Source organism: Cnephaeus nilssonii, assembly GCF_951640355.1.
Source record: "Cnephaeus nilssonii genome assembly, chromosome: 13".
Taxonomy (NCBI): Eukaryota; Metazoa; Chordata; class Mammalia; order Chiroptera; family Vespertilionidae; genus Cnephaeus; species Cnephaeus nilssonii.
In genome coordinates, this window is record NC_137084.1 from 44,152,344 (window position 1) to 44,173,659 (window position 21,316).

At 38.5% G+C, this 21,316-nt stretch overlaps 1 protein-coding gene across 1 annotated transcript in view; it reads right to left on the reverse strand.

Moving 5' to 3' along the window:
- PGM2L1 (phosphoglucomutase 2 like 1) overlaps positions 1–21,023 on the reverse strand; it is a 41,220-nt gene extending 20,197 nt beyond the window's left edge. Inside the window, exons 1-4 of the mRNA XM_079788717.1 lie at positions 20,633–21,023; positions 8,101–8,268; positions 3,979–4,085; positions 3,177–3,261 (exon numbers count right to left, since the gene is read on the reverse strand). Coding sequence (XP_079644843.1) covers positions 3,177–3,261; positions 3,979–4,085; positions 8,101–8,268; positions 20,633–20,743 — 471 coding nt within the window. The 5' untranslated portion in view covers positions 20,744–21,023. The remainder of the gene's footprint in view (positions 1–3,176; positions 3,262–3,978; positions 4,086–8,100; positions 8,269–20,632) is intronic.
- Between the last annotated feature and the right edge of the window lie 293 nt (positions 21,024–21,316).

The window sequence follows — 21,316 nt, forward strand, 5'->3', positions numbered from 1 at the left end:
TAAAATGTTAGAGCTGGAAGTAAATTTAGAAATCACCTAATTCGAAATAATTTTACACTGAGGTTTATCCAACATTATACAATCACAAGGGAGAAGATTCAAGGGTAGAATATAGGTCTCTTGCCTTCCAATTTGAAAACCTGAAAAAAAAAATTGGAAATCTGTATATATACTTTGTGGCCTCTATATCATATAAAGGTCAACTCACCATCTTTGTTGTCAAAGTTAATTCCTAGAGGTTGGGTTCCACTTTTTTTTTTTTTTTGTAGGATGTTCCCTCTACTCCTCTACCATTACATCCAACTTCTCTCCTCCTGGCCATGGAGGGATGGACACAGGGTCCAGTACTGACCAGAGTAACTTATTCCTTGATTTAATTCAGAAACTGGTTCATAACACAAGCCTCTCTGCTGAAGGTAGACAAAGACTGCCTTTTAACTCAAGGTTATGCTGATAAAGGCTGTGAATCTGGGACTGCGAAAAATACCAGCTGAGCAAATCCACCTTCAGTAAGGGAGGAAGACCACACAGGGATTGGTAGAGTTGGGACTGGCAACCCAGTGGCAGAATCCTATAAAAATGTTCTAAATTTCTGGATCCTTCCTGGTTTCTGTAAATCATTAGAACTAATTATTTAACAACTCCTTCAATTCTTTGAGCCACTCAGTGTATTTCCAGTAAATCATTAGTTACCATTTATAGAGACATTATCTCTTCCTCAAACATTTGGTAAAACTTGCCTATAAAATCACCTGGAGTTGGCATATTTAATTTGAAAAGATTTTAAAAATAAACCAGTTTAATTTCTTTAGTGGTTAGACACTTATTCAGGTTTTCTACTTTATTTATTTATTAATCCTCACCCAAGGATATTTTTTCTATTGATTTTTAGAAGAGTGGAAGGGAGGGGGAGAGACAGAGAGAGAGAAACATTAATGTGAGAGAGACACATTGATTGGTTGCCTCTCATATGGTGCCTTGACCAGGGCCAGGGATGGAGCTTGAAATTGAGGTATGTGCTTTTGACTAGAGTAGAAACTCGAGACTCTTCAGTCCGCGGGCCAATGCTCCAACCACTGAGTAAAACTGGCTAGGGCCAGGTTTTCTATTTCTTACCAGTTTTGACATATCAATTACTATAGGAAATTGGGAAATTCATCTAAGCTTTCACATTTATTTGCATTATGTTATTCAGAATATTGTGCTTTTCTTAGTCTCTATTGTATTATTAAATTTCTTTATTTGTGTCTTTTCTCTCTTTTTCTTGAGCACCCTTGTTAAAGGTTTGTTTATTTTATTAGTTTCTTCGGAGAGCCAACTTACTCTTACGTTGGTACTCTCTTTGTTTCCTATTTGATTTTCCTTATATCTTTATTATTTCCTTCCTTTTACTTTATTTGGACTTATTCTGTTTTCATTCTAACATACTAAGTTAAATAGCTTAGCTCATCATTTTTAATATTTTTTTCCTAATTTATTCACAGACTATAAATTTGCCTTTAAGCAGGGCTCTAGTTATAGCCCATAATTTCTGCTACTTATGTTGCTCAGTTTTAAATATAGGCAGTCCTTGCTTTGCACAGTTCCAATATACACAAATGTCTGACACCATGCTTTAGTTAAATAATCCTAGTCTTCCAACAACATGTTTACATTTCAGCTACTATGCTATATTAACTATAGCTTGCAAAAATGAAGAACTGAAAGAAGGAACTAGCCAACAAAGATGAAAATGCAGCAAAAACACAAAAGTGATAATGGTGGAGATGAAATTTGAATTGAATGGCAATGGAGTTACAGGAAAAAATAACTGGGAATGTTGATAACACTGCTGTCATTCAAGAGACTCGAGATCTGCAACCAGAAGAGCCTAGTGAAGGCGAACGTATGGATTTAAGTGAGAGCTATACTTGTGATGAAAGGATGAAGATGTCCCAGAGAAGTGATACTGGCAAAAAAAAAAAAAAATTCTCAGAAAGAGTTCATAATATTGAAATTACCAAGGATAAAATGTGGGAAGCTGATCCAAACTTAGGAGTGTGACAATTCACTGAGGCATAGAAAAGATGCTCATCATATTAAGAGATATGACAAGAAGCAAGCACTGGTCATACTCTTAATAAGTTATTTTACAAAGGAATAAAACACTTTAGTCCTCAATGTTTTAAATTACAGGGTACTAAATAAATAACAGATTTACTATTTTTTATTTTCCCTATACATTTTTAAATCAGTTAACTGCCACTGATAAATAATTCAATATTTTGAATATACTGGAACATTACATTGTTTACAAAAGTACTTCGTTTCTTTTCACTGTTTTGTACCAATACTAGTAGAAAAGCATACCAAGCACATTTTCCACGTAGAGGTTTGCAGCTATAGACGCGCGTGGCGTGTGGGGAAGGTTCATCGCTTGTGTCTATAGACGCTTATGGTGTACAAAGGGATCTAACAGTAAGGTTCAGAAATGTTTAACAAAAAATTTTAAAGTAAGGGTTAAAAGTGTTTTTATGTTTTGACAAAAAAAATTTAAAGTTTACAGACAATTTTTCCCATTAATGATTTAGCTCGATTTCCATGGTTTTATAGTCCTGCATCACCATGCAAAGCAAGGATTGCCTGAAATTTTTAATCTTCACTATGATATCTCCATAAAAGTGTTTTTATAATTCCAACACTGCATTTCTCATTTTTAATCTTATTGCGTTGGGGTCCAGGACTATAGTTTAATAAGCAGTTCTCTGTTATTTGTTGAGATTTCCTATGTGATCCTGCTTGATAAGAATGAGCATCCTACCATCACTAAGGTACAGGGCTTTTGCGCGCGCGCGCACACACACACACCCCGATCAAACATACTAACAGTGTGTTCAAAGCTATCCTTAATTGTTTTTGCCTGTCTAATAAATCAATTTCTGAAAGAATAGTATTAAAATATCCCACCATGACTCTAGATTTGTCAGTTTGTTACAGATCAAATTCTTACTTGGTTTAGCACATGCTTGTTGAATGAAAATAAATTCAGAGCAACACTGTTTTCCTTTGGTTCTTCTTTTGGCACTTCATATCACTTAATAGAGAACTATATGCAGGACAAATATTTGAATCCTGGTTGACTTAAGAAATCTTTTCCAGAGCAGCAAACTGTAAGATTAATAACATAACACACTTACCACAAAAGGTGTAGGAACATATTTTGAAAAAAGGTACACAGGAACATCTTTAGCCAATAAGACTGCAGCAGTAAGTTTAGCAAGCCTAAAAAAAGAGAGAAAAAAAATATTTCATTTAGTCTTACCATACTTTTTAGAAACCTAAATTCCATAATAAATGTTTCCTATTACAATTATTCTAAATATATAGTATCCTAATATAACCAATTCCTATAATCACTGGCTATTTAAGCTTCATGCTCTAACTTAAAAAGGTTAAATAAATGAGATTTTTTAAAGGAGCTTAACAATAAAGAGAATTGACATTTTAATTTTTCTTTTTTCGCATTTATCTTTTGATGGCTCTTTTACTAAGAAATAAAACCTGAAAAATGCAAAAACAACAGAGAAAAGTGAAATAAGATACTTTAATAAACACAATATGCATAACTACCCCCTGAAAAAATAAGGTATCATGATAATCTGTGTGTAAAAATACCCTAAAACTATTCAAATGGGACTACAATGAGAAAATATAAGCTACATCATTATTCCTACCCAGTGCCTTGGTCAAAATAGAAAATCATAAAATAAGCATGATGCCGTTCTAAATACTAACTCTAAATATTTTTAAATGTTGCTCCTTTCTGTAAAAGCTAAAGCTTATCTTTGAAATGCTTCTATTTCAGCTCTAAAATAAATATTAGCGTGAGATCACATTTCTTATTGACAGCTTCCTAGTTCAGATATCCTGCTCCTGGTGGGAAAAATTAAGGTTTTCCCCCCCAATCCATTTTAACCTCTGAGACGATGAACACTGTACCTCTGGCTGCTGCAGCTGCTAGTTACTTGCCCTCGGGTATCATACCCAACGACAAAGCCTCTCTGCTTGAAGTCTGAGAAACATCTCTCCAGGTATTTGTACATCCCCTGAAGCAGATAAACATAAAACATTAGCTCCTAATGCCTGCATTTTTATACAATTTAAAAATCTATTATTTTTATGTGCACTGTGAAGTTTATGGGCTCCTGGGAATCTGGCTTCTGCCTTTAGGCCCATGTTTACCAAAGTGGAAACAATACCGTTCAATCCACAAAGGTGAGATGTCAAACATTTATTTCCCGGAGTTCCAGACACATTTAATACCACAAAAATATCAAGTAAATATTAAACAAAATACGTTACATAAAACACGAAGGGGGAAAATATGGGACGTGCTAAAAATATTGTTAGAAGGGCCAAAAGAAATTGTTTCTTGCCTTAAGGCTAAAATTTTGACCATTTTAGGCCTTTCTAAATCACAAGACGAAAGCTAATCAAAAGATTTCACCTATTTATGACAAAAACATTTTTAATCAACAACATAAAACTTCATTAGAACATTTCTTAAAATTTGTAATTCCTTGGTTTTAAAATCTCACAGAAAAGAAAATCCTATAAACTAGAGCATCCCCAACAGTCAAGGGTGATGAAAAAATGAAGTATTTAATATTGAAAATATCATGAAAATAGCTAAAACCATTTAACTAGCTTATGAATGATTTGCTAACATTAACACTTTCATTTCTAAAAATAATCCTATATAATAAAAGGGTAATATGTAAATTGTCCCCTTGACGGAGCCCCTCCCCCTGGCCGGCCCAGCCCCCGATTGGCTCCGTTTGGGGTGGGCCAGCCGGACCCCACCCATGCACAAATTCCTGCACTGGGCCTCTAGCATTTCATATTGTTACTAGAAGCCCGGTGCACGAAATTCGTGCACAGCGGGGGGTTGTCCCTCAGCCCAGCCTGTACCCTCTCCAATCTGGGACTCCTGGAGGGATGTCCGACTGCCCGTTTAGGCCCGATCCCAACAGGATCGGGCCTAAACGGGCAGTCGGACATCCCTCTCACAATCCAGGACTGCTGGCTCCCAACTGCTTGCCTGCCTGCCTTCCTGATTGCCCCTAACCGCTTCTGCCTGCCAGCCTGATCACCCCCTAACCACTCTGCTGCCAGCCTGGTTGATGCTTAACTGCTCCCCTGCCAGCCTGTTTGCCCCCAACTTCCCTCCTCTACCAGCCTGGTCACCCCTAACTGCCCTCTCCTGCAGGGTTGATCACCTCCAACTGCCCTCCCTTGCAGGCCTGGTCCTTCTCAACTGCCCTCCCTTGCAGGCCGGGTGCCTCCCAACTGCCCTCTCCTGCTCGCCATCTTGTAGTGGCCATCTTGTGTCCACATGGGGGCAGGATCTTTGACCACATGGGGGCAGCTATATTGTGTGTTGCAGTGATGATCAATCTGCATAGTACTCTTTTATTAGATAGGATAGAGGCCTGGTGCACGGGTGGGGGCCAGCTGGTTTGCCCTGAAGGGTGTCCCAGCTGGTTTGCCCTGAAGGGTTCCCTTGGGGCGTGGGGCGGCCTGAGCGAGGGGCCTGTGGTGGTTTGCAGGCCGGCCATGCCCCCTGGCAACCCAAGGGGAGGCCCTGGTATCTGGAATTTATTTTCCTTCTACAATTGAAACTTTGTTGCCTGGGGCGGAGCCAAGCCTGCTGCTCCCTCCGGGGCGGCAGCCATTTTTGTGGCAGTTAATTCACCTTTGACAATTGAAACTTTGTAGCCTTAAGCAGGTGAGCCCGGCCAGGGTGTGCAGAAAGCTTTGCTTTCCCTGTTGCCGCCAGCAACCCTGGCCTGCTCTCTCAAGCTCCATTCTGCCGCCATTTGTTTGAATTTGTTTACCTTCTATAATTGAAACTTTGTAGCTTGAGTGGAGGCTTAGGCCTGCAACGGCTATGGAAAGCTTGGCTTGCTCTGTTACCTGGGAAACCTTGCTCTCTGTGGCTGTAGCCATCTTGGATAGGGTTAATTTGCATACTCGCCCTGATTGGCTGGTGGGCGTGGCTTGGCTGGTGGGCATGGCTTATGTAGCAGAGTGATGGTTAATTTGCATATTACCATTTTATTAGAGAGGATAAGTTCTTTAAAACTACTTTTACAAATGTTGCCACACTCAATCCTTACAACCCTGAAAAGACAGAAATGCAGATACCATTTCTATTTTTGTCTGTCTTTTAACATCTCTTCAAAAAGGAAGCAGAATAAGATTGATGCTCCATTTAATGACTTGCCCAAGGCCATTCATTCAACTAAAACCAAGTTATACCGATTAATTAATTACCTATCACGTGGAAGGCACTGCTGGAACTATGTGGCAGCACCAAATGAGGCCCCAGTAACTTCTGGACTCTTCTTCCAGGGCTCTTTCAAGAATAATTATTCTGCCCAGCATGGCTCACTGGTTGAGCATCGACCTATGAACCAGGAGGTCACAGTTCGATTCCTGGTCAGGGCACATGCTCAGGTCATGGGCTTGATCTCCAGTAGGGGGCATGCAGGAGGCAGCCAATTGATGATTCTGTCTCATCATTGATGTCTCTATCTCTCTCTCCCTCTCCCTTCCTCTCTTTGAAATAAAAAAATATATATATGTATTTTTTTTAAAAAGTAATTATTCTTGCCCTGGCCAGTGTGGCTCAGCTGGTTGGGCATCATCCCATGCACTGAAAGGCTGCTGATTTGATTCTGCGTCAGGGCACATAACTGAGTTTCGGGCTGGATCCCTGGTAGGGGGCGTGAGGAGACAGCCAATCCATGCTTTGCTCTCACATCAATGTTTCTCTCACTCCTCTTTTCCTCTCTCTCTTTAAAAATCAATTTAAAAAATCTTTTTTAAAAAAGAATAATTATTCTTCCCAAATTACTTTCTGTGTGTGTGTGAGTGTGTGTGCACATGCACACCCAAATTGGCTAGTTTCACCCACTTATTTATTTCTAATGATTATACTATCCTAAAACCTCACAGAACCTCCTATTATTCTATTATTCTCTGGTATGAAAATCCATTTTATTTTATCCCCCTCTACCTAGATTCTGAAAAGGGCTAAGGCTGAAGAATCAGATTCCATCTGACTTTTCTACTTCACACTCAACTACTGTAAAAATTTGCACTTCTAGAGATTTTTTTCAAACAGCTCCTCCATCCCGTTTTGTTAAGTCAAGGAATCTTCATTTAAAATGAAAGCTTACAAGGAAACCCAATATATAAAAAAGATTGAACTGAGGCATCTCTAGATGAGGAGATGGAGGTGGGGAGGTGGTATGTATGTTGTCATCCCTTCATCCCCACCCCCTGCACTAGCCCTTGGCTTTAGAGAATTCCCTCAGAACAAGGCTAAAGATGATTCACTGTTTGCCAGGATCAATTAAAATTATGACTACTGAACATTTCTCTAGTCCAGATCTATTTTTAGTGTATACTAAATGCATTTTGGCCTTCAAGCAAGTATAGTTCCTTGAAGCAATGATAATGATTCACTGGAAAGAAAAGTAATTAGTTTCTTATTTCCAAAATAAATTGCATAAAATGGGGAGAAATAAAATAAATGGTGTTTGTCATACACTATCTTAAAGAACTCCCAAATGGATATGAAGAACCAATGGAAATATTTTCAACTAAATTTTCCAAATACCCTGATTAACCTGTATCAATGGCCATATGCCAAAATGGGTCATCTAAATAGGAAATGTCAATATTCATTTGTTAGAAGAGCCAAAATAAATTGTTTATTGCCTTAAGGCTCTAGAGAAAAGAATTTTGACCATATTAGGCCTTGCTAAATCACAAGACAAAAGCTAACCAAAAGATTTCACCTATTTATGACAAATGCAAAGTAACACTGTCAAGAAGGTGACAATGACAACTAAAATAACTCCTACTGAGAAGTTAGTCTTTGACCTTGAAGATACAGAAATGCCTTCGATAAATCAAAGATCAGAATTTATTCTTTTTTATTTACCTACAAGAGATTATCTTCCAGGATATGAAGGTTTTGGTTTTCATTAGAAAGGCACTATCTAATTTATACGGTAAAAAACATTGAGTGATAAAAGTGTATGGACTTACCTGTGTTGATTGTATTACTGTAAGGTCATTAATGTAACAAAATCCTGCCCCCATAGCAGAACGAAGTCCTGCAGTCCCAAAAGTCATTCGGCAACAAAGACGATCCCGAAGTTCCTTATTCATTCCATTTCGTAACAGATTTTCAATTTGCTCTTTTGTTTTGGGATTCTATAAAAAAGAAGTATTAAAACTTAATCAGGATCACAAGCAGAGTCCTAATATGAAGCCTTTCTAAGGAGCCAATAAATACTATGTATAGTCTGACCAGCATGGCTCAGTGGTTGAGAGTTGACTTACTAACCAGGAGGTCACGGTTACTGAGTTGTATAAGTTTCTTACATATTTTGATATCAATCCTTTATCAAATACATAATTTGCAAATATATTCTCCCGTCAGTAGGTTGCCTTTTTGTTTTGTTGAAGGTTTCCTTCACTATGAAGAAACTTTTTAGTTTGACGTAGGCCCATTTGTTCCTTTTTTTAATTTTGTTTCCCTTACATGAGGGGACGTGTCCACAAAGATATTTCTCTGATGTCAGATAGTTTACTTCCTATGTTTTCTTGAGTTTTATGGTTTCAGGCCTTACCTTAAAGCAATTCCACTTCTGGGTATTTATCCAAAGAAAATGAGAAGACATTATTCAAACAGATATATGCACCCTTATGTGCATTGCAGCAAAATCTACAATAGCCAAGATATGGAAGCAATTTATGTGTCTGTTGATAGATAAATGGATGAAGAAGATGTAGTACACATACACAATGGAATATTACACAGCAATAAAAAAGAATGAAATTTGTGACAACATGGAGGGATCTAGAGGGTATTGTGCTAAGTGAAATAAGCTGGCAGAGGAAGAAGTGGAACTGCACAAGCTGGCTCTGATCATCCTAAGGCAGTTCTCCAGAGAAGGATGCATGTGTGTGAACTCATAGCAGTAGTACCTATGTAGCTGGAAATGGACACAACCAACTAGTTAAACGGATCTCTGGGAGGATCTTAACAGGATCTTAGCACACACACATACTAAATTTACACATAGTCCTTGTTTGTTAGATTTTATCTTATGTAACTAATGTTTAACTTTATTAGGCACTTTGCATCTGTTGAAATTGTTATATGATTTTTCTTTTTTAACCTGTCAAAGTTGTGGATAACCTTGATTGATTTTCTAATATTATACCAACCTTGTATTCTGGTTTGGGTTTGATAAATTTACTTTTTATTTAAGTATAGCTGGTATACAATCTTACATTGGTTGTATTAGTTTCAGGTGTATAATATAGTGATTCAACATTTTTATACCTTATAATGTGGTCACTCCACTAATTCTAATATTCATCTGTCACATGTAAACTTATCACAATCTTATTGACTAAATTCCCCTTCTCTTTTTCACTCTCCTCCCCACCCCCTCCCTTCTGGTAACCATCCCTTTTGTCTCTGTTTCTGAATCTGTTTGTGCAGAACACATGAAGGCTATACACACCTTCCCCCATGGCCAACAGCCAATGACTGTTTGGTGCAGGGTTATAACTCCATTATGCAATTAATACTCCAGAGGGCCAACGAATCTAGTTGAGAGTCAATTTTACCTGAAACTAAATCATTCCCTCACTCCCCTACAGGTTTCTCCTGAGAGCAGTTCTTTTATAAATCATTTACACAAGAATCCCCATCTTGGCTTCTAGGGAACTCAACCTAAGATACATATATGTAAATATACACAGCTGACCTTTGAACAATGCAGGGGTTTAGGGTGCCCAACCGTGTGCTATCAAAAATTGGCAAATAACTTTTGACTCCTCAAAAACTACAGTCCCTTGGTATCTGTGGAGAATTGGTTCCAGGACCCCTATAGATACCAAAATCTATAGATGCTCAAGTCCCTCATATAAAATGACATAGATCAATGCATACAGTCGGCCCTATGCATTCATGAATTTCCAACTGCGGATAAAACACCTGGGGATACAAAGGGCTAACTGCATATTTATTGAAAAATATGCACATAAGTGGACCTGTGTCATTCAAACCTGTATTATTCAAGTGTCAACTGTATATACTTTTAACTTTTAGCACACAAGAAATAGAAAGGAACTTCCTGAATCTGATAATGACTAGCAGTCCTAGCTAAAGCTGTAAAGCAAGAAAAAGAGACAAAAAGTACAAGAACTGCAAAAGAAACAAAACACATATATACAGATGAAATGGTTGAGCACATAAACAATTTCAAGAGTAAATAATTTTTAGAATGAATGTTAAAATACAGTAGGGTTGTTGGATACCAGGTCAATATACCAAAGCCAATTGCATTTCTCTGTATCAACAAACAGAAAAATCATTTTAAACCATCTGTTTCCTATATGGCCATGTAAACTCCAACAATATCTGACCTTCCCACAGGTAACAACTGTAAACTCTAGACAAAATACAAAAACAAAGAAACAAAACCAAACCCACAAAGACCTGAAGGTACTGGAGAGTGGACAAATGCAAATGATTGTAAAAGGGAGTTGACATTTGGGACAAGGGACCAGTACAGGGTGAGTTCCCATTTTTATGGCTTTTAATGGGAAGGCAGGTATTAATCTGAACCATGCACAGTGGCTAAAACACCCGTGAAAATTCTACAGTCCTTATGGTCTGAAGAACCAGAGGACAGAGTTCAGGGTAACCACAGGGGTATATGTCCAGAAAGGAGAGAGCTGGAGGGGGAGAACCCAACATTCTGCACACAGACTCTGCCCAATTCTCTGGCTGACTCCTGTACTATGTATGTGAGATAGACTTTGGCTAAGGATAAAAGAATAAATCGAGATTTGAGCAGCCTCTCAAGAAACAGTTTGCAGTTAGCGTTCAACCAAGTTAACTACCTGTTAAAACACACAAAATCAAACACTCAATACTTAAAAGGTGCTTAAATTTTCAGTGCTTTATAAAACAAAGGTTCTTTTTCTCCCCAAGGGCATGAAAATTACAAAAATAAATACACATTGGTGTGAGTTGTACTGTAGTACTATAGTATACTATCAACTCTCTTATTGTTAAGTTTTTCTTTATAATTATGTAAAAGTTCCTTGATATTTGGGGAGAAGATGTTTAAGTCATTTATTTTATATATGAATCTAATTTTATAGAAATCACAAATAAAACTTACTATTTTTGTAAAGTATGACATTTCTACTTAGATGAACATCTTAGTCTGTATTTAATGTTATTTTATTGTTGACTTTCATCCTATTAAGGAAATATAGCTTCTGAAAATCTTGTAATAGTGTACTGTTTAGAGATTAGTTAATAGTATCCACATTTTCAAAAGTTATATACTAAGTATTTATATATTACTAGTGGATTTGTGCACATTGAAAGGAAATTAATTAGAAGGAAGATTCATGTGATAATTACGCTACTGCAAAAATTACATGTCAAAATAGTATTATAGTATTATATAATTAAAATACAAAATATTTTAATATCATTATTCGCCTTTTTTCTATAATAGAAGTGTCAGAGAGGAAAGAAAATTAGTAAAATGTATTTGAAAATAACATATAAATTAATAAACAACATGATATAAAAACAACAAAGACATGATATAAAAATAACAAAGACATGATATAAAAACAATGATTGATAAATTGGTTAATAAATAAACAAAAACATGATATAACAACAACAAAGTGCCAATAGTTGGTTTTCAGATACATACATCGCGTGCAATTGGCGCCAGTGAGAGCTTTATATGTATGGTGCATGCGTTGAGTCAACGTTTATTTTTAAATTGCCAGTGCGTGTAATATGTACTGGCCGGGGTCAGTCGAATGGTCAGACAGATGGATGGTTGGTCACTTAGCCTTTTATATATATACTAAAGGCCCGATGCACAAAGATTCGTGCAAGAATGGGCCTTCCTTCCCCTGGTTGCCGGCACTGCCTTCACTCTGGCCAGAGCCGCCTTTCCGCCTTCCCTCGCTGCCCAGAGGCCCAGAGCGGGTGCCTGTGTATGCAAATCAACCCACCATCTTTGTTGGGTTAATTTGCATACTCACTCCTGATTGGCTGGTGGGCATCGTGAAGGTAAGGTCAATTAGCATGTTACTCTTTTATTAGGTAGATTGATAAGATATATAATACTTTACTTTTGTTGAGTGTTTTCAGGCATTGAAATAATTTTGACTGTGATTTTCTTTTAAAGGAGCTGTTTAACTCCCAGGGTTATCATTATTTGATTAAGTGAAAAACAAAACAATTTTTTAACCAAACAGGAAATTTAGATAAAACCCTAAAATTCATAGATATGCCTTGGTTACTTTGGGGAAAGGAGAAAAGGGGAGAAATTGGGTCAGGAAGTGAATACGGGGAATTAAACTGAATCTGTAATTTGCTTTTTTCTTTAAAAAGGAGATCTGATTCAAATTTAGCAAAATTTTATGATTTAACAAAATGGGAACTGTTTATCATTCTCTGTATTTTTAAAGAGAGAGAAATAAATGTATTAATAAGTCCCATTACTTCTTCCTTAGTTTTCTTAAAAGGCTTTATAAGTACCCTAATGTAAAACTTTGATATCCACATTTCTAGAAGAGGCTCCAGGCTACCCTCCACAACTCCAATTCATCCTATCCTAATTACATGCTGCAGCCAGATTAATCATTCAAGAACCAACAATAGCGTCCAATGCCAGTTACACCAAATGTAAAGGTTAGGAAGGGTGGAACCAGATCCTAAAAGGCAGAAAAGTCTAAACCACTTTTTCTGTTATTAATCCTCACCCGAGGATATTTTTCCCATTAATTTTGAGAGAGAGTGGGAGAGGGAAGTGGAAGAAAGAAAGGGGGAGGGAGATATGAGAGAGACACATCGATTGGTTGCCTCCCTGGTGTGCCCAGACCAGGTTGGAGATAGAACCTGCAACCCAGGAACCTACTTTGACCAGGAATTGAACTCTTGACACTTAGGTACACAGACCAATGCTATAACCATTTAACAGCACTGGTTAGGGCTCAAACCCTGTATAGGTTAAAAAATGGGAATAACTACCTCAAACAATCATTGTGAGTTAAGATTAAAAGAGATTTTTAACATGGAAGCATTTAGTACCATGTCTGGCATATGATCACTCAAAAAACACTAGTTTTCTATCATCTATTCTTAACCACCTCAGCAGTTCAAAAACATGTGCTATATTTTAGTTTTCCTAAATCTCTTCATTGTTCTTACATGCCCCCTGTTCAGTCTCATTTCCCTGATCAGTTTCATTTTCCATTTTTAAAATTTCTCTCACCTTAAGTTTTCTGCCTATCCATCGTCTATTCCTATCCTACTTATCAAGCTCAAATTCTACTTTTTACATAAGGTCTTCCTGACTGAATTCCTATTGCTCTTAAGAACTAGCAGTCAGACAGTTGACCACTTAATTGTTCTGTTTATATTTTAAATTTTATTTTTAACTAGAGGCCTGTTGCATGAATTCGTGCACGGGTGGGGTCCCTCAGCCTGGCAGGCGATCAGGGCCAATCGGGGCCCATCTCACCCAGTCCCAATCGAGCTGATCGGGTGGGCCAGCTGCGGGGAGGGACTGTGGGAGGTTGGCTATGGGAGCACACTGACCACCAGGGGGCAGCTCCTTTGAGCGTCTGCCCCCTGGTGGTCAGTGTGCGTCATGCTACCGGTCGTTCTGCCATTTGATCAATTTGCATATTACCCTTTTATTATATGGTACTAAATTGTACGTGATGCTCTATAACTTGCTTATTTAATTGAATATCCGTTCAATACATGTAATATCTATGCTAATCTTTTCAACTACTGCAGAGCATTCCAGTTTATTTATCCTTTGCCCTATTGGTGGGCATTTATGTTTTCTCTAATTTTTATTTGCATGAATAAAAAAATATTTCAGAGGGAAAATTACATGAGAACATTCTGAAGCAGAAACCACAAAATAAAACCACTACTTATACTGAATTTATCGAAGAGATTTTCTAACAAGATTCTGGTTAGCTAAAAACGAAAAGGCCTTTGTATGTAAGAAGCACGGTATTTTTCATTTACACTATAATTTTCATACTCTCTTGGTCATTGAATATGACAATATTCATAGGGTTTTTTTTTTGAAAGATACAGTGCTCACTAAATTATTTGTTGTGGAAGATCTCAAGCAGGATTGGATACACTACTGTCTGTCCATTCTTTCCACCAGCATTAATCATTTTCTCCATTAACTCCCAACACCAGAGGGCAGCAGCCTCAGTACTAATTAGCAATAATGCAGAGAGTAATTTCGTGAAAATACACTCCTGTAGTAAAATCTGCACTAAGTTGCTAATCAACCTTTTATTTGGGGGATGGGGGAGATATTTCTTAAAAACAAACAGAACAGACATATAAAGTAGGTAAAAAACAATTCAAACAAGCAAATGATGTTGGTTTTTCTTTACATAACTTGATCTCGGTTAGTCATTGACATCCACAGATTTTTCTGGAAAGCTGGTATGGGTTTTCTGTTTTTGTATATATAGGCATGTTTTCTGCCGGTCTGTTCTTACGTAGAATGGCCAATTAGGAGCTCTGTGTTTGTGAGCTGGGCTCATTGTTCTGCAGACTTTGTTAGCACTAATTACATTACGTAAACTTTCAGAAGAATAATGAAAACTGATGGCATAATGAAATTTAGGAGGGGTAAAGAATAGTGTGAGTGAGCTCCCATTTTTTTCATAGCATGTATTTGACAGATGATATCTAAAATAAATCAAGGGATAGTGGTACTAGCACATTAGTTTTTTGATGGTAACCATGAGAGTAACTAAAAACAAAGCTGAAAATGGCTTCTAAAGGGCAAATTGCAGATGCGAAGAGACAGTTAGAAACATTACTTCCCATTATAATCCCTTCTGTACTATTTTTTTTATCATAAGCATGTATTTCTTTGAAATAAATACAAATAAATTAAAAAGAAAATGGTAGAAACTGAGGAAAATGTAAAAAAATGGAAATAAAAAGAAAAATAAATTTATTTTTAAAAAGGGAAATAAATCCAAACTCTCGTTTGTATGTACTAAATTTCTGGGCCAGAAGGAGAATGTTGTTGCCAAGGAGACCAAAGCAACTGTTGAGCAGCAAATATAGCTCTTGAAAAAAAAAATTCATGATAATGTATTCTGCTTAATATTACATACTATTCCAGCTTTTAAAAAGGACAAAATGGTTTTAATGAGGTTCCTGAAACTTGGTGATGATGTCACTAACATTTGCTAAGTATTCAGATTATAAGGTCTGGTACAGGATAAGAAAATTTGAGTAAAGGTCAAATGACCTGGGTTCTAGTCCCAACTCTACTACTTAAAAGCCATATGTCCTTGAGCAAGCCATTTTCCTTTTCTGAAACTAAGTTTCTTTGCTTGTAAAAAATGGGATAACCACTCCCTAGCCTGCCCACCCCTCAAGTTTGCTGTGAATATAAAAAAAATTTTAGGTTATTTTACAAAGTTTGAAACACTACACAAATAAATTCAAGTGATAAGTACTAATATTTCCCAAGATTGATAAAGCCATATGTATTCTGTACTTTTCATTGATTAAATACCAAATTAAGTACAGCATTATAAAAATGTGAACAAAACAATATAATATAAACTGTTATTGTAAAAACTAGATTGAACTAAGTGGCAGATCCAAGCTCTGGTCCAGGCTCTACCACAACTGGCTAATTTCCACAATTACTTTGGGTCTCTACACAGTGAAATTGGACTAGACCACCTTGAAGTAGAGGTGCTCCATGGTATACTTTCCATCACAAGATGACTTAAAAGGGAATTCATTCACCATTTTTAAAAATCTGGGCTACATTTTGCTTGAAAAAAATATCACTGCTAGATGTCCGAAAGTCACTGGCTTCGATTAAAGTCTTTTTATTTCTATTTCTGGGCATTTCATAACCTTATCTAAACTAATCTCTCTTTAAATTTTCATCCTACTCTTTCTCACCATAGACCTACAGTGAGATCAGAGTGTTCTACTCACTATTTTTCAAAATGCCATGGCCCAAAACACCAAGGGGCAGATCCTGGACTACGGTAGATTTACCAATAGAATGCGCCCACTGAAACTACACGGGATACCTGACTGACCAATAAATACCCTATTGCGCTATTTTCTTTTTAACACTTACACACACTTTTATTTATTCAAGGCCACTAAAGACAAATCACAGTTGACTCTAGAACAGATGAGTATTAGGGGCACTAGCCCCTTTAAACTCCCTGCAGTCAAAAATCCACTTTTGACTCCCCCAAAACTTAATTACTAATGGCCTACTGTTGACCAGGAGCCTTACTGATAACAGTCAATTAACACATATTTTGTATGTTACATGTATTACATACTGTATTCTTACAATAAAGTAAGCTAGAGAAAAGAAAATGTTATTAAGAAAATCATAAGAGAAACTACATTTACAGTATTATATTTATTTTTAAAATCTGCATATAAGTGAACCTACAGAGCTGAAACCTGTGCTGTAAAGGCTTTCTATGACCTGGTCTCTACATGCCTTCTCAACAGTTTCTCTTTGTACCCTAAGCTACAGCAGAAACAAATGTTCTAAGTACACACATAGAAGGATAACATTCATTTGTAATCTAGTTTTTCCTGCTGAAGACACACATTAGAGTTTCAGTCTCTGCTTGGAATAGTCTTCCTCTCCATGTTAACAAGTCTAAATTTTAATTAATTCTGAAAGTTAGCAGAAACAACACGTTTTTCATGAAGACTTTTCAAAGTACACCGCCCCACCAAGGCTAAAACTAGCAATTTTGCCGATTTAAGCAAGTAGCAAATTGCCCTCTGATCAATTTATAAATTATGTGCTTCACTTAGAGCCATCAGGATCAGTGGCATTTGGTAGGTTCCTTCTTTCAATGAAACCCAGTTTCTCTGTGCTAAAAGACGATGTGTGTTGTCAACATGTAATGAGATAAATGCTGTAAATCTGACCTATTAGTTTGTATTTTAGCACTCTACATTTCAGTGCCCAGGGATACAACCTAGCTTACCTATACTCTCAGTCTACAATATACACCTTTACTTACCAATTAAAAGTATTCTCTCTCATTAAGAGGATTAATTAATCTTTATTATTTGTATTACGTGATTATCAAAATTATTTAAATCTGTTCCTCTGTTAAGGGCACCTGTTACTTACTCCCTGTATTATATTTGTGAGCTTTTGTTTTATCCTCCCTTCTACATCCTTTAAAGATACGATCCATATCTATTTCATCTTTGTATTTCCCACAGGTTTTCAGACAGTGCCTTGCACATAGACGGCACTTTAGATATAAACTAAGATTTTCTTTTCCACTTTCAATGAAGGCTGGCTCTCCACATTCTGCTGTAGCTTAGGATACGTTCTTCTAGAAAGTCTTCCTTGACCATCCCAGTCCACTTTTTAACTCCTAAAAGAGCTGTCTATAAACCATTTAATTGCCACTAAAACTACTCAGCATTATCTTTTTATGTTTATATGTATGTTATAATCTTTTTGTATATTCCAATAATATCTAGGCACAACATAGACAATTAATCTTTTAAAAAATTAATCAAGAGATTCATTAAGGGCCTAGCTGGTTTGGCTCAGTGGATAGAGCGTTGGCCTGTGGACCAAAGGATCCCAGGTTCCATTCCGGTTAAGGGCACATGCCTGGGTTGCAGGCTTGATCCCCAGTAGGAGACGTGCAGAAGGCAGCTGATCAGTGATTCTCTCATCATTGATGTTTCTATCTCTCTCTCTCCCTCTCCTTTCTCTCTGAAATCAATAAAAATATACTTAAAAAAAAAAAAAGAGAGAGAGATTCATTAAGAAGAGTATACTCAAAACTGGCACCTAAAGAGAACAAAAGATCTCATTTATGGCAATGAAAAACAAACTATTCTTGAAGGGCCAAAGGCTTTGACATACATAATAGTTACTAGTAAATTAAATTGTGTTAGAATTCTACAAGTGTCTTTGAATTTCACAAATCTTCCTTTCACGTTAGGGAGACATAAGTGCAACCACATGCATTTACTGACTACCAATGAAAGCAGAGGACTGTAAACAAAAACAAATAACTGTATTAAACATATAAGGATATCATTCTTTTGTAATTTAGTTAATTTTCCCTGCTGAAGACATTTATATAGTTTGCAGTATATATCATTTTACTGTATGCTAAGCCTTAGTGCTTTTATTTCTATTAGGTTCCCTCCTCCCTAATGGACTAAATCCAGAAAAGCAATCTTTGAATCTTCACTTCTTTTGTATCCTTCCACAGTGAGGAACTATATTATAGTAGGCATTTTATAAATACTGCCAAAATGGATTTAAAGGCACATCTTTATGTTAATTAATGGGATATCACAGATTTGGTACACCTGACTAAATATGTATAATTATATATATATATACTTTTATTTATTCAAGGCCACTAAAGATATATATATATATATATATATATATATATATATATATATATATATATATCTCCAAATCCTACAATAAGGGAGTTGGTTCTCTAGTTTATTTCAATCAGAACACTCTAGAGCAGTGATTTTCAACTTTTTACATCCCATGGCAAACATAAACTAATTACTGAAATTCTGCAGCACACCAAAAAAAATATGATCTGATAAAAAAAAAAGTATAATTTTGATTCAGTCACACTGGACAGCTATTGCTATGATGGCTGCTGTAATTTTTTAATTTGACAATCTAAGGGAAAAGAGGTCAGTGCCCCTGACTAGTCAGGTATTGCATGTTTTAAAAATTCTTGCGGCACACCGGTTAAAAATTGCTGCTCTTGAGTCTTGCTGCTCAAAGTGTGGTTCACAGACCAGCAGCACTGGTATCACCTGGGAGCTCATTCTGAGGCTGAATCCTCAAGCCCTCCTCCAGGCTTCCTAAATCAGAATCTGGTGATCTGTAAGCACTTCAAGGTTTGAGAAGCACTGGTTCAGACTCCAGAGGAAGAATGAGAATGTCCAAGATGCCTATGATCAAGTAATGCTAACTAATACGTGATTGCTTATTTGTTAGTCTTCCTTCTCCGTTAACTGAGGCTTTTTGAGGGCAAGAACCCTTTCCTATCTTCCTCACCAGTAGTATTCCCTGGGCTGACAAGCCCTGAAACATTATCCAGTGCTCAATAAAATCTCTTGTGGTGGTGGTGTGTGTTTTTTTCAATCCTCACCTGAGGATATATTTTCATTGATTTTAGAGCGGGGAGGGAGGGAAGAAGGGATGGAAGGAAAGAGAAGAGGGAGAGGGGAGAGGGGAGAGGGGAGAGAGAGATGCTAGAGATGGGGAATCTGACCAACAACCTAGGTATGTGCCCTGACTGGGCATGAACCTGCAATCTTTTGGCGTACAGGAGGATGCTCCAACCAATGGAGCCACCTGGCCAGGGCTCAATAAATATTTTTTGCTGAATGCATGAATGACTGAACAAAGTGAAAATAAAACTTTTTCACAAAGCTCATCTTTTAGGAAATTATTTGTACAACATGACTTCACATACTACCAGACTAATTATTTAATTCAGTATTATTAATTCCATTTTAAATGTTCCTTCTGATGTCAACAAATGCACTGCATGTGTTCGACAAAGCAAAGGCTTGGATCACCTTCCTTTGTGGGAGCCACCAGGGACCTTTTTTTTTTTTACAAGTGCGATAGCTGCATTTAAATTCTGCTCGCACAGATCCATCCCACAAGAATGCACAAGATGAAATCACCGCAAAACTTGGAGGGGGTGGGGAGAACAGAGGAGGAATGGGCAACACAAAAACATTTCTGTATCAAAGCATCATATAAAAGCTGGAAAACATGATTTTATTTTTAAAAAACAGGATACTTCCAGGAAATAATTCCTGACATGGGAAAGAAGGTGGTAAGAGAACTCTTACCTTTCTCCAAGAGCAAAAGGTGATACTAGAGAATACTAGGGAGTGATAAAAGATCAGCGACGACCTAGCGACGGAAGGTAGAAACACAGCAGACCAGAGCTAACGCGGATAGCGGTTAGAAACGTCCAAGAAGCGTGACAAAAACCACTTCCAGGTTTAGAGAAAGGAAAGGGAAAGGAAAGCTCTATGACGGATACAACTTACGATGACGATGATTAATTATTATTATTATTAATTATTATTAAGAGAGAGAGAGAGAGAGAGAGAGAGAGAGAGAGAGAGAGAGAGAGACGGCATGCACTTGAAGGGAGGGGGTGGAAGGAAGAAAGGGAGGTTGCGATTGCGCTCACTGTAAAAGGAAGCGACCACAGGCGTCCCTGCCCAGCTCAGACGGTCCCAGGGGGCCAGCCCAGGCAGAGGTGGGGGGCGACGCCCGGCCCCGCCGGCTCCCCCGCGGTGGCCTGAGCCACCCATCCCCTCTGCAGCCTGCCGAGCACCAGGTGGGGACAAGCAGCAGCAGCAGCGGACCGTGTGTGGGAGGGCGTGCGGGGAGAAGGGGAGGATGCCGGCTGCCCAGGTACCCACCTTATCCCAACGGAGCCACTGCCCGATGGCCGTGTCTAGCTGAGGGTCCCCGGTGTGGTAGGGGGCGTGGAGCAGGTTGGAGTTCAGGTCCCCCTCTGCGTTTTCAGCCATGGCTGGCAGGCTGGGGTGCGCGGATCGGGGGGGGGGGGGGGCGATGAAGACGCCTAGTTGGGGGGAGCCTGAGGTGCGCTCACCAGGGTCCCAACGCCCCCTCCTCACCGAAGGGCATCGGAGACCAGCGGCAGGATGTCTGCACCAGCTCCTGCCGCAGCTCAGAGACGCCGGAGAGAGGAGGTCGCGGCCGCCCGCTCTTCACCACCCCAGCTCCCGGTCTCGCTCTGGGCGAACGGACAGAGGCGGTCGCGCCGGGAGAGAACAACAACAGTCCGCGATGCCTGGGTTTTGGTCGCCGCCGCCGCCGCCGCCGCCCTGGCTACCTTAGGCCCCGCCCCCGCCGCTGGCCCCGCCCCTTATGATTTAAGCCTGGGGGCCGGGAGGGGGGAGGCGTGAAGCGCGAGCAGGCTGGGTGCTCCCGACGACCCAGCTGTAGCGCGTCAGGATCCGCCACGGGGTGGGAAAGTGAAGCACGGCTCTTTTTTATGCTCTAAATGGCCTTTTGCCACGGGTGTTGTCTTTGTTGCGGCCCCCACACACTCCCACGCGTCTCCTTTTCCCCGCCGGCTA